This window comes from Palaemon carinicauda, chromosome 13, assembly GCF_036898095.1.
Source record: "Palaemon carinicauda isolate YSFRI2023 chromosome 13, ASM3689809v2, whole genome shotgun sequence".
In the NCBI taxonomy this organism is placed as follows: Eukaryota; Metazoa; Arthropoda; class Malacostraca; order Decapoda; family Palaemonidae; genus Palaemon; species Palaemon carinicauda.
The window spans coordinates 81,643,080-81,660,579 of NC_090737.1; the positions used below are offsets into that span (position 1 = coordinate 81,643,080).

The following is a 17,500-nucleotide window of genomic DNA, read 5'->3' on the forward strand; positions in this document are numbered from 1 at the left end:
TAGCTTAGAAGAAGAGAGAACGCAAGGATCGCACAAGAAAACAAAACCTCACCTCACGGGGTAATATCTTTTCCCACATGTCAACAAACTGTGTCCTCACATAATGGGAACAAATTATGATGATAGGGGAACGAAAGGAGGAGGAAATGGAGGAGGGGTTGGAAGTAGCTGGGGGTGGCTCAGAAGGCTGGGGGAACACAGAAGGTTAGGGGGAGACTCTGTAGACTAAAGGTGACATAGAAAGTTGGGGAGATCTCAGAAGGCTAGGGAGATCTCAGAAGGCTATGGGGGACACAGATGGCTATGGGGGAACAGAAAGCTATGGGGGACAAATATGACTAGAGGGGACACAGAAAGCTAGGGGGCCACAGATGGCTAGTGGGGACACCGAAAGCTAGGGGTGACACAGATGGCTAGGGGCTACTCAGAAGGCTAGATGGCACTCAGAAGACTAGCGGGCACTCAGAAGGCTAGCGGGCACTCTGAAGGCTAGCGGGCACTCAGAAGGCTAGCGGGCACTCAGAAGGCTAGCGGGCACTCAGAAGGCTAGCAGGCACTCAGAATGGTATGGGGGTGGGCCACTCAGAATACTAGAGGGGCATTCACAAGAATAGGGGCCACTCAGATAAATAGGGGTCACTCAGAAGGATAGCGGGGGGGGGGGGGGCTCAGAAGGATAGCGGGAGCCACAAAATTAGGAGGGCCTCAGAATGCTAGGGGAGTCTCAGAACTAGGAGAGACTCAGAAGTCTAGGGGAGACTCGGAATGCTAGGGGGACACAGATGGCTAGGAGGGACTCAGAAGGCTAGGGAGACACCGATGGCTTGAGGGGGTGGGGACTTTAGAAGGTAAGACAGCCCGCCGTGTCGCAACCAGGCAAGTCGCTAACTCTCTCTTTTACCTTTTTATCCCGTTGTAAATTCGCGAGAGTTCATAAAACACTTAATTGTCCCGGCTGCAAAACACACATACTTTTGGGAGAGAGGGTCCGCAGCGAAGGTCGCTTTAGCGGTATATATTCCTCCCAAAGTACCACCTCCAACCAGTGACTTCTGCAGAGTCTTCCTAGTGAGCAACATCTAATACGGCGAGGATCAACCATGGTGCTTAAGGTGAGAGTTACAGTAATTGCTTCGTTGGTAATTGAATAATTCGTTAGTTTTGAAGACTGGCTAGTTCAGGTTATAGAGTTTGATTGTGGGAGTAATGAAAGCTGGATTTGATTGCATGACTTTCGTCGGAGTTGTCTCAACATCGATTTCAGCATCTTGCAGTTAAAGACTATCACAGCAAATTGATCTTATAAACTCTTTCATTCAGTCGTTGTCCTTTCAGTTAATTGCATTATTCTTGGAGCATTTTCTATCTTAAATTGCTTATCTTCAGTCTGATATTTTCTTCTATTATTCGAATCTGACCTGCAGATTTGTATCGTGTTAAAACTTTACGTGACCCTTTTATGCGTTTGTATTTTAAGACAGTTTTTAAATATCCGGGTCCTTTGATAAAAGATCATATTTTGCTCAATAAGAATCCCTGCGTTGGACATAAACCGTTTTCAAAGGTGATAAAATTAATTGGTACATGTTTGGTGTGTGAATGATGTGCAGCTGTAACAAGAGTCATTGATAAATGAATTATGTTCAACTGTTACAATCATTGGTACATGAATGATATGCAGCTGTATTCATCATTGGTACACGAGTGATATGCAGCTGTAAATATCATTGGTACATGAATGATGTGCAATTGTAAGTCATTGGTATATAAATGACGTGCAACTAAGTCATTGGTACATCAATGATGTGCAGTTGTAGGTCATTGATGGATGATGTGCAACTGTAAATCATTGGTACATGAATGATGTGCAATTGTAAGTCATTGGTAGATGAATGATGTGAAACTGTAAGTCATTAGTACATGAATGATATGTAACTGTAAGTCATCAATTCATGAATTATGTGCAACAGTAACATAGTTATTTGTATAGGAATTATGTGCAACTGTAACAGTCATGAGTTATGTGCAATTGTAGCTTAGTCATTGATACATGAATTGTATTCAACTGTAATATAGAAGTTATTGCCACATAAATGATGTACAACTTTAACATGAAAGTCATTGGTACATGAATTATGATTAAATGTAATAAGTCTTTGGTACATGAATTGTTCAAATGTAATAAATCATTGGTACATGAATCATGTTCAAATGTGATAATCATTGGTACATAAATCATGTTCAAATGTAATAAGTCATTGGTACATGAATTATGTTCAAATATGATCAATCATTGGTACATGAATCATGTTTGAATGTAATAAGTCATTGGTACATGAATCATGTTCAAATGTAATAAGTCATTGGTACATGAATCATGTTCAAATGTGATAAATCATTGGTACATGAATTATGTTCAAATGTGATAAATCATTGGTACATAAATTATGTTCAAATGTGATAGATCATTGGTACATGTATCATGTTGAAATGTGATAAATCATTGGTACATGAATAATGTTTAAATGTAATGTCATTGGTACATTAAACGTTCAAATGTGATAAATAATTGGTACATGAATGATGTGTAGTTTTAAAGTTAAAGCATTATAACATGAATTATGTCTAACTGACACATGAATGACAAAATGAACTTCGCTCTATCAAAAAGCCACCCCGATAAAATTCAACTAATCTTTTCATAATTCTCCTTGTTCATCATATCGTGATTAATGAAGAATTTTGATTAATCTATCTAGCGTGACTGTACCTTCATACATCATCACTAAAGAAAAAAGAGACTCCTTACCGTTATCATTGGCCTGACTAAAGAAAAACAGCTAATTTTATTTTTCTTGTTTTTTTAACTGGAAGACAAGATAAGAAATTAACGTTTGAAAGACAGTCCAAAAGAGATTTAAAATATTTTCATCATATCATCATCATCATCATCTCCTACGCCTATTGACGAAAAGGGTCTCTGTTAGATTTCGCCAGTCGTCTTTATCTTGTGCTTGTAAATCTGTACTTCTCCATTCATCATCTCCTACTTCACGCTTCATATTCCTCAGCCATGTAGGCCTGGGTTTTCCCACTCTTCTAGTGCCTTGTGGAGCCCAGTTAAACGTTTGGTGAACTAATCTCTCTTAGGGAGTGTGAAGGGCATGCCCAAACCATCTCATTTTATATAAAAACAAATATAAAGCAGTCATCTACCTTTATATGAATAATTAATATTTTGAGCTGATAAATGTAATCTTATTCATGGGCTTTACATCCGGTACATAATCCTATTTGACAAGCTCGGTAAAGAGAACTCTATTAATTATCTTAGCGTAATCAAATTAATCATTATGTGATCGCTACAATTTTCTAATGTTACGTTATTTTAATGGGAAATTGTTACCACAGACATTTAATAATTTAGCCATACTAATTTTCTTAGCCCCTTTTTCCATGTTTTGTCCTCGGTGATTATCATTAATATTATTATTATTGTTGTTGTTGTTGTTAGCTAAGCAACAACGCTAGTTCGAAAAGAAGGATGCTATAAGCCCAAGGGCTCCAACAGCGAAATATAGCCCAGTGATAATTATTATTATGATTATTACAAGCTAAGCCCTTGGGCTTATAGCAAACTGGCTTTTCCAACTAGGGTTGTAGCTTAGCAAGTAATAATAATAATAAAGTGATTTCTCTCTATCTCTCTTCTCCCTCAACAGGTTGTCATTTTACTGGCCCTGGCTGTGGCGTCGCTGGCACAACAAGACAACATGGTCCAGGAATCGGAACCAGCCAGCGTGATTCCAGAGACGTTGAGACCATCCATCCTGAGGGAATTGCCCAAGCCATTCGTGGCGGGAGAGTTCCCTCACTATTACCACCCGTACAGGTACAACCCTTACTACCAACACCCCTACCACTATCAGCATTATCGCAACCACCCAAGCAGGGAGGACGGCAAGGGCGTAGCGGTTCACCCCGGGGGCGCTACCTCCTACATCTTCCCACAGGTGCATGGCATCGGAAAAAGGGCGGCCGTAGCTAACGCGGATCCAAACTACGCCTTCAGCTATATGTCGCATCTCCACCCGTATTTCAACAGGCCCTTCGGATACCACAGATACCCTTACTACAGCAGGCCCTTCGGTTTGTACAACCACCACCGCTTGGATAAGCGATCTACCCCTGGCAAGGCAAACGAAGGTACCCAGTATAGCTTCGTCTACCCTAGCGATGCTTACGATCCTAGCGATTTGTACGGCCAGCCCTATGGTAGCTATCATGGATACAGTTACAGATGGTGATTCGATCAGGATGGTCAATTAGATTGGTGGATGAAAGTCACTACTACTTCGTCTACTTCGTCAGCCATATTTGATGTCCTCGACAAAACGCCCGTATACCCAAGTCTGATAGGCCAGTATGCTCACGCTGGTTTTTCGAACTTGTTTTAAATATTCTAGAATATTTTTATGTATTATTATATATTAAAATGAAGCAAATTAACCGTTTTTCATTGAACTTGTGTAGGTAGAGTGACATGCGTTTTATCTTTTAGTTTTGATACGAATACAACAAATTGTATTAGCCTAGATTTTCTTATGTTAAGGGTTACAAGGAGTTCAACTATCTAATTCATTGTTACACCACCTACTCATTTTTTAAGATTAAAATTGGTAGGAAAACATTACATAGCAAAATTTCTATATAAAATTCCTTAGTTGCAAATTATATAAAAGATTAAGGCAATTAATTTATATTTACTATCAATAATATATAGTTCTACTAATCGTCACCGAGTTTCAGCTTTAACTATAAGGTTTTTTATTTGCTCTCTCTCTCTCTCTCTCTCTCTCTCTCTCTCTCAGTAACGTACCTTTTTTTACCTCTCTCTCTACTTAACGTCACTTCTTTTAACATTCTCTCTCTCTCTCTCTCTCTCTCTCTCTCTCTCTCAGTAACGTAATTTTTTGTTTTACCTCTCTACTTAACGTCACTTCTTGTAACATTCTCTCTCTCTCTCTCTCTCTCTCTCTCTCTCTCTCAGTAACGTAACTTTTTGTTTTACCTCTCTCTCTCTACTTAACGTCACTTCTTTTAACATTCTCTCTCTCTCTCTCTCTCTCTCTCTCTCTCTCTCTCAAATATCCTTCGTCTCCCTTCTCTTCACGATCGTTCCATGATTAAATATAATACAAATTGAAATAAACAAATATCAAATAAAAATGGGAAGAGCAAACAATTACTCATAACGTAATTCCAAAAATGTGAAATTCCCCAAAAATCAGATTATTATTATTATTATTACTTGGTAAGCTACAACCCTAGTTGGAAAAGCCGGATGTTATGAGCCAAAAAGCTCCAACAGGGAAAATAGCCCAGTGAGGAAAGGGAATAAGGAAATAAATAAAGTACAAGAGAAGTAATTGACAATTAAAATAAAATATTTGCAGAACAGTTTCAACACTAAACAAAATCTTACATATATAAACTATAAAAAATACAAAAGGAAGAGAAATAAGATAGGCACAAAATAGTGTGCCTGTGTGTACCCTCAAGAAAGAGAACTCTAACCTAAGACAGTGGAAGACCATGATACACAGGCTATGGCACTACCCAAGACTAGAGAACAATGGTTTGATTTTGGAGTGTCCTTCTCCTAGAAGAGCTACTTAATTGGATGATTAATATCTTCACTCAATTGAATATATATCCCGTCTTCAGATTCCGTATGTTTACTTTCAGTATATAAGAATTAATGAAAGGAATAAAAAATTAATAAAGAAATTTTAATTAGGTGTTTGAGAGGTAGTAATAAACGTGTTTTTATATGAATTATATGCTCATCGCGTGATATCTCTATCGAGCTATCTCTCTCTCTATACATAGAAATATATCTACATATATAAATATATACACACATATAATCCTATATGTATATACATTTGACATGTATATATGTATATATATATATATATATATATTACGTAAAAATATTCATAAGAATGTGTATAATATAAATTCATTATATATAAAAGTATCTCTCTCTCTCTCTCTCTCTCTCTCTCTCTCCTCTATGTATTTATATATATATATATATATATATACATATATATATATATATGTATATATAATATATATATATATTCTCTCTCTCTCTCTCTCTCTCTCTCTCTCTATATATATATATATATATACACACATTTACTGTTTATACACATACATATATACATATATATACACATATACATATATATATACATATATATCAGTATATATATATATATATATATCAGTATAAATATATATATATATATATATCAGTATATATATATATATATCAGTATATATATATATATATCAGTATATATATCAGTATATATATATATATATATCAGTATATATACATATATATATATATATATCAGTATATATACATATATATATATATATATATCAATATATATATATATCAATATATATATATATATGTGTGTGTGTGCGTGTGTATAAACATAATAAATGAATATATATATATATATATGTCGGTATATATATATACATACATATATATATATATATATATGTGTGTGTGTGACATAAGTTTTCCGATCAAATACAGACCCAATCCAATAATTAGTATTTGGCCCAGGCAGTCACTTATCCCCCACGAAGAGATTAAAGAAAACGGCCAATCCAACTAAGTCTCCCCTTAAAATAATCCCTTAATGAAAACGAGATCCTCCTAATATCACTTTGTAATCCATGGAATCGGTTTCACCTTTTCTCACTTCTATTACTTCTTTTTGTTGTACATTAGCAGTTTGTTTTTCTGCGATTTGAAAAGCTAAAAGAGGTTTTAATTAATAAACTTTAATTTGTTGGAAGAAAATAATGCCTATTTCATTCTACTTTCAAATTGATAACTAGGCCTAAGCCTACTGCAAAAGAAACTGCCGTGAGGGGAGTCTCATTCACTGGCATAAAAGTTCTTTCGTTCGTTCGTTTTAGAACGTCTTGCCTAAAGCAGGACACGGGCTCTTGCACTGCTTCATTCTTTAAAGGTTTAAACGCCGTTCATGAATGACAGAGGTATGGGACAGTGACATTGCCCCATCAAGCAGGACAATGCATTAGAGACTGATCATGTAATATGATGAGTGCCTTAGCCCCCTCCCCAACCAAGCTAGGAACAAGGAGGACCAAGAAATGGCTGCTCAGGACTCGGCTGATAAATCTATAGGCTCTCTAAAACCCCCCTTCCTTTGCTCAAAAGGATGGTGAGGTTGCAGCGACCAATGGAACTAAAGAGTTTGAGAGGGACTCGAACCCCAGTATGGCAATCACCAGGCAAGGACGATACCACCAGGCCACCACAACGCTCTTTCTTTTTTAGTAAAGAGAAGACATATAGCAGGAAACACTAAAGTATGGTATTAATATGGTATTGATTATCTTGAGGATTTGCCATTTTCATCACCATGCTGGCCACTGCTGATTGATGGTGGGATACTATAGTCTGATTGCTCACAACAAACCGACCTAGTATGGGTGGCCCGAACCTCCGGGGATGGTAGGAGACTTTAGTCTGATAGTTTACACCAAACCGACCTGCCTTAGGTTGCCCGAACCACTGAGTAGGTGGGAGAGACTTGTCTGATCGCTCACAGCAAACCAACCTAGTATGGGTGGCCCTTGCTAGTACAGATTTTCTGGTCATGGCGATATACAGACCTTTTCACCACGTTAGGGTATCCTCACTCAGAACGAGATATAAAAAGGGGACTTGAAACACGTGTCGATGCCTAATAATAAATGGAAAAACGTAAATGGAGTTTTCCTGTTAATCTGAAAAGTATCTGGAGATCAGATTTTCCGGAGAGATGGAGAGTTGCTGTTTTCGATTCTTGGACGCCACCAAGATATCTATTCATTCTGTATAAAGATATATATATATATATATATATATACATTATATATATTTATATATACAGTAAATATATATATATATATATATATATACCACTAGAGTGTTGTGGCATCTTTTAACTGGCCAGATAGCACTACATTAGATCCTTCTCTCTGGTTACGGTTCATTTTCCTTTGCTTACACATACACCGAATATTCTGGCATATTCTTTACATATTCTCCTCTGTCCTCATACACCTAACAACACTGAGATTACCAAACAATTCTACTTCACCCAAGGGGTTAACTACTGTACTGTCATTGTTCAGTGACCACTTCCCTCTTGCTAAGGGTAGAAGAGACTCTAGCTATGGTAAGCAGCTCTTCTAGGAGGACACTCCAAAATCAAACCATTGTTTTTTACTCTTGGGTAGTGCCATATCCTCTGTACCATTTTCTTCCACTGTCTTGGGTTAGAGCTCTCTTGCTTGAGGGTATACCCGGGCATACTATTCTGTCTAGTTTATATTCCTCTTGTTTTGTTAAAGTTTATATAGTTTATATAGGAGATATTTATTTTAATGATGTTACTCTTCTGAAAATAAATTTCTTTATCTTACCTTTTGCTCTCCTCATTGGGCTATTTTCCCTGTTGGAGCCCCTGGGCTTATAGCATGCTGCTTTTCCAACTAGGGTTGTAGCTTAGCAAGTAATAATAATATATACATGTATATATACATATATACATATATATATATATATACATATATATATATATATAGATATATTCATATATATACAAATATACATATGCATATATACATATATATAAAATATATACATATATATACATATATATAATATATATATATATATATATATACATATACATATATATACATATATTCATACATATATACATATATATACATATATTTATACATATATACATATATATATATATATATATACTTATATATGTACATATGTATACAAATATATATACATATATACAGATATATACATATATATTCATATATACATATGTATATATACATATGTATATATACATATATACATATATGTATACATACATATATATATAAATGTATACATACATATATATACATATATACATATATGTATACATATATATATATATATATATATATACAGTATATAAATATATGTGTATATATATCCATATATATATATATATATATATATGTGTGTGTGTGTGTATGTGTGTACGTTTATGTATAACCAAACTGTATACATATTAACACATACACATACATGCAAGTGCATGTCTCTATGTGTGTATATGTGTATATATAGGTATATGTCAATGTATCATGTACAATGAATTTTGTATGAATTTGATATGATTTGGGAAAAATATGAAATAAAAATATCGAGTCTTAAAGGACACCGTGAAACAAAATACAAAATTATCCAAAAGCCTAAATATAGCAGATGTAGTGGTTCATTCATTCAAAAATATCTTAAAAGATCAAATATCGAAATTGTTTATAATTCTAAAGAAAAAAAAATTAATATTAATAGAACAACATTAGTGGTACATGTTAGTTATTTAGGAATAAAAATAAAGAATAGTTGGTACTTTCCTGTTATTGACCCAACACTAATTTCCGATATAACACCAATACAGTGATACCTCGGTAGTCGAACGACTCTATACTCGAACAATTCGGAGTTCGACCAAAATTTTCGAGAAATTTTTGCTGCGGTGCTCGACCAAAAATTCGGTACTCGACCAGCCGAACACGTGACGACCGCATGGGCTTTGTGATGATCGCGCCATCTCGGCCACTCTCGCTTGTTCGGGAAGCATCAGTTCTCTCGAGAGCGTCACTCAGACAACGCGCGATCAGCATTCGTTGTGATTTAGTGATTTTCAGTGCTTTTAATTGCTTTTTTAGCTTTCATAATGAGTCCCAAGAAAGTAATGAGTGTTAAGGGGAAGGAGAAGAGGAAAACAGTGCGAACAACGATCGAGTTGAAGAAGGAAATTATAGCGAAATATGAGAATGGTGTACGAGTGTCCGATTTAGCGGTAGAATACGGAATGGCGAAGTCGACCATTTCTACGTTTTTAAAGCATAAAGAAATGATTAAGAAGGCGAATGTTGCAACGGGAGTTACGGCGGTAACTAAGCAAAGGCCACAAGTGATTGAGGAGATGGAAAAGTTGCTTTTAATATTTATTAAAGAAAAACAGTTGGCCGGGGAAAGTGTTAGTGAAGCGTTCATTTGTGAAAAAGCGTTGCATATCTATGAAGAATTAGTGAAGAAAAGTCCGAGTACCAGTGAAAGTGATTCATTTACATTTAAAGCGAGCAGGGGTTGGTTTGAAAAGTTTCGTAATAGAACAGGTATTCATCGTGTTACTAGGCATGGGGAGGCAGCTAGTTCGGATCAAATTGCAGCCGATAAATACGTGGGGGAATTCGATCGGTACATAAATGAACAAAATTTGATCGCACAACAAGTCTTTAATTGTGATGAGACTGGGTTATTTTGGAAGAAAATGCCAGCCAATACGTACATTACCAAGGACGAGACGAAGATGCCAGGTCACAAGCCAATGAAAGATAGGCTAACATTGTTGCTGTGTGCAAATGCAAGTGGCGATTGCAAGATCAAACCCTTGTTAGTGTACCACTCGGACAACCCCCGGGTGTTCAAACGAAATAATATTTGTAAAAGTGCACTACCAGTTATGTGGCGCTCGAACACTAAATCTTGGGTCACAAGACAATTCTTTACTGAGTGGATAAACGAAGTGTTTGCCCCCCAGGTTAAGGCTTACCTCATTGAAAAGAGCTTGCCAATGAAATGTCTTCTGGTTATGGACAATGCTCCTGCACATCCTCCAGGTCTCGAGGATGACTTGAAAGAAGAATACAGCTTTATCAAAATCAAATTCTTGCCCCCCAATACTACTCCCATACTCCAGCCCATGGACCAACAGGTCATTTCAAACTTCAAAAAACTCTATACCAAGGCCCTTTTCAGAAAGTGTTTTGAAGTGACCAGTGACACGAAGTTGACCCTAAAGGAATTCTGGAAGGAACACTTCAGCATCCTCAACTCTGTTAACATGATTGACCAAGCTTGGCGAGGTGTGACCTATAGGACATTGAACTCTGCCTGGCGTAAGCTGTGGCCATCATGTGTCACAGAGAGGGAGTTTGAAGGTTTCCAACCAGAGGCGGGTCCAAGCACTGCTACCCCTGTAATTTCTGATGACACTGATGTCGTTGAGGAAATTGTTGTCATGGGCAGGAGTTTGGGGCTTGAGGTCGACAAGGATGATATTGATGAGCTTGTAGAAAGCCATTCTACCGAGTTGACTGTGGAGGAATTGTTGCACCTGCAACAACAACAGCAGCAGGATCTGATTGTGGAGCAGGAATCTTCAGAAGAGGATGAGGTAAGGGAGGATGTTCCAAGTTCTCTCATCAATGAAATTTGTTCCAAGTGGGCAGATGTGCAGGCTTTTGCTGAAAAATACCACCCAGAAATTGCAGTAGCAAACCGGGCAGTGCATATGTTTAATGATAGTGTCATGTATCATTTTCGAAGAATACTGCAGAGGAGGAAGAAACAATTAACAATAGACCAGTTTTTCACAAAAGAAAAGAAAGCTGCTACATCAAAGCCTGTTTCTCCTCCAAAGAAGAGACAAAGAAGAGAAGAAACCCCTGAAATAGATCTGCCCACCCTTTCATTGGAGAGAGAAACAACTCCTGAAGGAGAACTACCCCGCCACATCATGGAAGGGGACTCTCCTTCCAAGCAGTAACCTCCCCCTTCCATCCTCTCCACATCCATCCCTGTATGCCATCGAACCGCTGCTCAAAGGTATGTTCACTACATTACAGAAAATGGTTTAAAATTGTTTTATTTTAGTACAGTAAATGGTTTAAAATTGTTTTATAGGATTTTCTGACCAATTTCATACACATTTAGATAATTATTGTTGTTTAGGTACACGTTTTATTAATATTTTGGGCCTGTTCGAGTGCTTGGGAACGGAATAGAATATATACCATTATTTCTTATGGGGAAAAAAAATTCGGTACTCGAACAAATCGGAGGTCGAACACGGATCTCGAACGGATTATGGTCGAGTACCGAGGTATCACTGTACTATTTTTTAGGTTAGGTTAGGTTAGGCCAGGTTTGAATTTTACCCACATACAGATTAACCTAATCTAACCTAATAAAGTTTTTAAGATAGGTTAGGTTAGGTTTTAATTTTATCCACCTATAGATTAACCTAACCTAACCTAATAAATAGTATTGGGGTAATATCGGAAATTAGTAATGAGGCAATAACAGGGAAGTACCAAATAGTTAAGTGACAATGCCTGGTAAAATTACAGTTTCAACCATTATGGGGAAACTGGAATAAAAATATATATATTGCATCAGAAATGGTGTAGTTCCAACGGATTTAACGTTTATTTTGACCGCAAACCATACGATTTAGAGATTTACTATGTAATTGGAGTTAAAACAACGAGTTTTTCCAGAAAAATCAGTGTTTGTAACTGTGTTTTTATTGTTTTTGTTTCATATTATGTTGTAATGCAGAAAGACCCTACTTCATCCCAACAATTATGGGGGACACCAGGTGGAACCGGGGTTTTGGGTGGGGGGGGCGTCAAATGATATTTGCAATAAAAAAAATGGTTTATGTTGGAAAACAAATCCTGAAAGCTGTTAAGTATACCACAGACCTTAATCTTTCATCACAAACCCTAAACCTATCCCTAAACTAAACCAGCTAACCTAACAAACCCCCCTAATCTAACCTAGAAGGCCCCCGGTTACAGACCCTAGACCTACCCCTAAACTAAACCAGCTAACCTAACAAACCCCCCTAACCTAACCTAGAACGACCCCGGTCTCAGACACTAGACCTACCTAAACCTACCCCTAAACTAAACCAGCTAACCTAACCTAGAATGCCCCCGGTCACAGACCCTAGACCTACCCCAATCACCAGCTAACCTAACCATCCCACCTAAACTAACCTAAAAGCAGTGTCCTTCCTAGCTCCTTCCTTACCTACCCGGGGGGGGGGGGCTTCGCCCCTTCCTGCGACCCCCCTCTACCCCGGGCTAAATTTAAATATATATTTTGCTAAGTCACTTCTTACCTTAAATGGAACCTGACGATGAAGATGTGGAAGGTTGTGGTTGAGCCTCTTGTGAATCATCTATACCTATGGGAACACGTTGTGCCTCAGATTGTGGAGGATACAATTGGCTGGCTGTAATAAAAAAATGATGGAGCAGCTTCTCCTCGGCATATTTGAGTATAAAAATAAATCTTGATAAATACTGCCTGAAGTATTCACAACGGTTACCAGGCCGTTATATCCATTCCTTCAGCTCCCGCCAAAGACGTTCAATATTCTGCGTATGGGTGTCGGGGTTTGAAGGATCCACAAAATGTTCTGTATGGTTAACAGTACGGTGATTGTATCCGAGAGACTGCAGAGAGTTAGCGACATATATTGCACACCTGCACCGGAGGATCCATGACAGTTAAGTAACGAGAGTGCTGAACGTATAGAGACCGGCAGGTTTCAAAATCGAAAACAAACGACAATCAGGCATTTCTCCCACAATGAAATAGGAAAAAAACAAAATACTCTCGGTTACAATGGTATATTACACGAAAAACAGATCCTTGGGATAAGAATGAGAAACAAAATGAATCGTCCAATATTTCCGTAAGCCTTTCCTTACGATAGTTTCTACAAAAAATTTCTTAACAATATGGCCAGGAATGAATGATAATTAGATTAAGCGTGAACATTGTCAGAGACGAAAACAAATTATAAGGGAAAAAATAGCCAACGATAACTCTTGAAAAAAAAACTCTAATTTCATTGGAAGAGTGACATTACTAGCAGGAAGCTAATAACAACTCTTGAAAAGATCCCAGTAGTATTTTGATTGGAGGAGCGACATTAATGGGAGGAGGAAATGCGCATTCAAGCAAATATTGTCACATTACGCAATGGGGAGGAGCTAAGTAAGATGAAAACAGATATACAAACTAACAAGAGCTACCTTGCATGCCCATGGAAAGATATACACTAAATTTAGAAAAAGTCAAGACCTTCAATACCTGAAATATTTTTTTTCTCTGTAAGTATGCATTAGCGACAATAATGTATTGAGAAGAAGTGTTTTGTTATCACGTGCTTTACTCGGGAAAAATATTAATATAATAGATTTCCCATAATGGTTGAAACTGTAATAATACCAAACAGATCTCGTCAACATTTTACCTTTTCACATGGCAGCGTCCCATTTCTACTCCCAACAAACCACCAATGTCTGTTGTAAGTTTCTACACCAATATAGGGACCTTACCTGTTGTGTAGTGCAGACTCCATCACTCGTAAATAAACCCTCTGGCCCAATGCCTTTTCAGTTTATGAACGACTGGAAGATGTGAAAACTGCACTGTCGAATTGTGAAAAATTTCAGGAGCAAATATGCAAGTGGTCCGTCGTCCGTGTTACTTATAACACACAACTTGCAATGACGTTTATCGTTGTTTTCCACTAGGGTACAGGCGAAGATACGATCCTATGTTACTTTCCTCTGGGATACAAGCAAAGATACGTTACAACGCTACTTTCACTGGGAAACAAACAAAGATGCGTTACTACGTTATTTTCACTGGGGTACAAGCAAAGATACGTTGCTGCGTTACTTTCCACTGGGGTTCAAGTAAAGATACGATACTACATTACTTTCACTGTGGTACAAGCAAAGATACGTTACCAAGTTACTTTCCACTGGGTACAAGCAAATATACGTTACTACGTTATTTTCACAAAGATACGATACAATGTTACTTTCACTGGAGTACAAGCAAAGATAAGTTACTAAGTTACTTTCCATTGGACTACAAGCAAAGATACGTTAATTTCCACTGGGGTATACGCAAAAACAAGTTACTTTCCACTGGGGCACAATCAAAGGTATTCCATAATTGTGGTTTGAGAATGGAAAGGCTTCAGGTGTCACTGATCACTGTGGCCCGACAGGACAAGGCTGGGAGTGAAGAGGGTGTTTAAATGCTAACTGATCTCTGGGGATAGAAGTTGTTATTCTTACTGGTCAATCACGAGAGTTGGAGTAAACTGTTCTAAAAACTTTTCTCTCGTGTATGGATTGAGTATAATGAAACAACAAAGACATTATATATTAGAACAAAATATGTCATCGCTACCGTATAGATAACAGTTATTGTACTATACTATGATAACATTTCTGCCTCTGTTTATGGAGAACAGGTACTATAATAATAATAATTTCAGTTGCCATTAAAGCATGTATTGCGTGTAATAAAAGATTTAAGGACATCTTAATACTGATTATTCTATTCAATCAATTCTTACCTTTATCTTACACTTATTCAAAATATGAAATTGGCTACCAACCATTTATGCTGTACAACGAGATGTTCATTGTCTCACAGTCAGCCAGTTAAATAATTCCACATTCTCTCTTAATTTAATCGATTTGTTGCTTTTCCAAACATGCGGACCCGAGATTATACAAGCTCCTACTAGATATCTGGAAGACTGAAGATATTATTAAGGCTTTTAGGAAGTTGAAGACTGTTTTCTATGTACTTCAATAATGTTGATTTGACTATTAACGCTGAGTAAAGGTGAAAGGTTAAAGGTGACTGTTTTCAGCTCCAGTTCCATCAGAATAGATGCTCACCAGAACGTCAGCCGGGCAAGCCCAACCCCCCACTGTGGTGCCCTACCACAGCAGTAGCCTCCCCAGTTAACAGCTTAAACTCGCAGTCCCGGGCCGGGATTGATCTACTGCCATGCGAATGCTAGGCAAACACGTTACCACTGTACTCCTAAAATAGCTTATTGTGAAAGGAACTGAGGAAATAAGCTACAAGAGAAGTAATTAATAATTAATTAAGATAAAATATTTCAGAAACAGTAATAACATTGGAATGAATCTTTTCTATAAAAATCTTTAAAAAACAAAAGAAAGAGAAATAAGATAGAATAGTGTGCCCGAGTGTACCCTCAAGCGAGAGAACTCTACCCCAAGACAATGGAAGACTAAATGTACGGAGGCTATGTCAAAATAAACATCTTGTAGGTGTTGTAAGGCCTAGGGTATCCATGTGTTGAGACCAGGAAAACCCCCCTTGAAAGTATATAAGAAAAGAGCAGCGTGATCTTTTACTCGACCTTGACCTTGAACTTTGAACTCAACATGTATCAATTGGCGTGGATTTTCATACACTCAAATACGAACCAAGTTTGAAGTCTCTGTGACAACAATGTCCAAACTTATGGCTGATAACGTGAATTGGACATTTTTGTTTGACCGTGAATTGGACATTTGACCTTGACCTTCCCAAATTTAATAATTTCCAGCTTGTTACATAACAGTTAATCCATGCAAGTTTGGGTACTCTTCGCCTACAATTGTAGTCAGAAAGCTGTTTACAAACAACCACTCAAACAGGGGGGAAAACATAACCTTAGCAAACTTAGCACCACAAGTAGCCGTACCACTTCAGCAGTAGAAGTTCAAGTAATAGGTGTAGGAGTAACTCGCATGAGATACATTGCTACCACAGAAACTTCAGTGCTCATTAAGTCTTCATACATAAGTAAAGATACAATTTTCTTTACATAAAACATTTTTATTGATATAATATGCACTACAGTACATGACTGCTATCAAATACTTGGCTTAAATGCCTGGCCTAATGATGTTTGGCTTAATTGCCTGGCCTAATGATGTTTGGCTTAATTGCCTGGCCTAAAATGCTTAAATTAAATGCCTTGTATTATTTCTCATATATATGGAGACTTATGGGACACCCTGTATAAGGAAGAGTTCTCACCATAAAAAAAAAAAACTCTAATCGAATACGACCAAACTTGTGCTCACAGAATTGTTTGAATACTAACTATCGCTTGAAGAAGCAGTAAAGTTGACTTCTAGTAATTTTGTCTTGAAAAGAGATCTCGGGATGTTATTGACTTACAGTTAGACTATAAAACTATTCATGTAATGGTGAAAAGATATCTTTGCATATGATATCAATTCTATCATACGAACGCACATCAAATTGTACTTATAACATTTAGGTTTCAATAGATTTCGTTGAGTTTTAAATCATAAATAGGAGGGTGTTAAAACAAGAAGTGACGTTAACAAGAGTGTGTTAAACAGAGAGATAGAGAGAGAGAGAGAGAGAGAGAGAGAGAGAGAGAGAGAGAGAGAGAGGTTAAAACAAGAAGTGATGTTAACAAGTGTTAAAACGAGAGAGAGAGAGAGAGAGAGAGAGAGAGAGAGAGAGTGAGAGTGTTAAAAGAGAGAGAGAGAGAGAGAGAGAGAGAGAGAGAGAGAGACTGGAGTATAAGTAACCCCAAGTATCGACGTACTGTATACTCAGTATTATTAAGAACAGCATTTCCCACGCCCCATAAATCAAGGAGCTCGTACATAGTGCGGGTTCACAAATCAATAACAACTTGATCAT

The 17,500-nt window shown here is 37.2% G+C and overlaps 2 protein-coding genes across 2 annotated transcripts in view; one reads left to right on the forward strand and one right to left on the reverse strand.

Annotated features, from left to right (window-relative positions):
- The window catches only part of LOC137651971 (heparan sulfate glucosamine 3-O-sulfotransferase 6-like), a 284,484-nt gene that overhangs the window by 17,692 nt on the left and 249,292 nt on the right, over positions 1-17,500 (reverse strand). The gene's annotated exons all lie outside the window — the stretch shown is intronic.
- Positions 855-4,416, forward strand: LOC137651969 (uncharacterized). Its single transcript, XM_068385174.1, has 2 exons — positions 855-1,112; positions 3,723-4,416. Exons 1-2 carry the CDS (start codon positions 1,101-1,103, stop codon positions 4,305-4,307), a joined length of 597 nt encoding a protein of 198 aa, XP_068241275.1. The 5' UTR covers positions 855-1,100; the 3' UTR covers positions 4,308-4,416.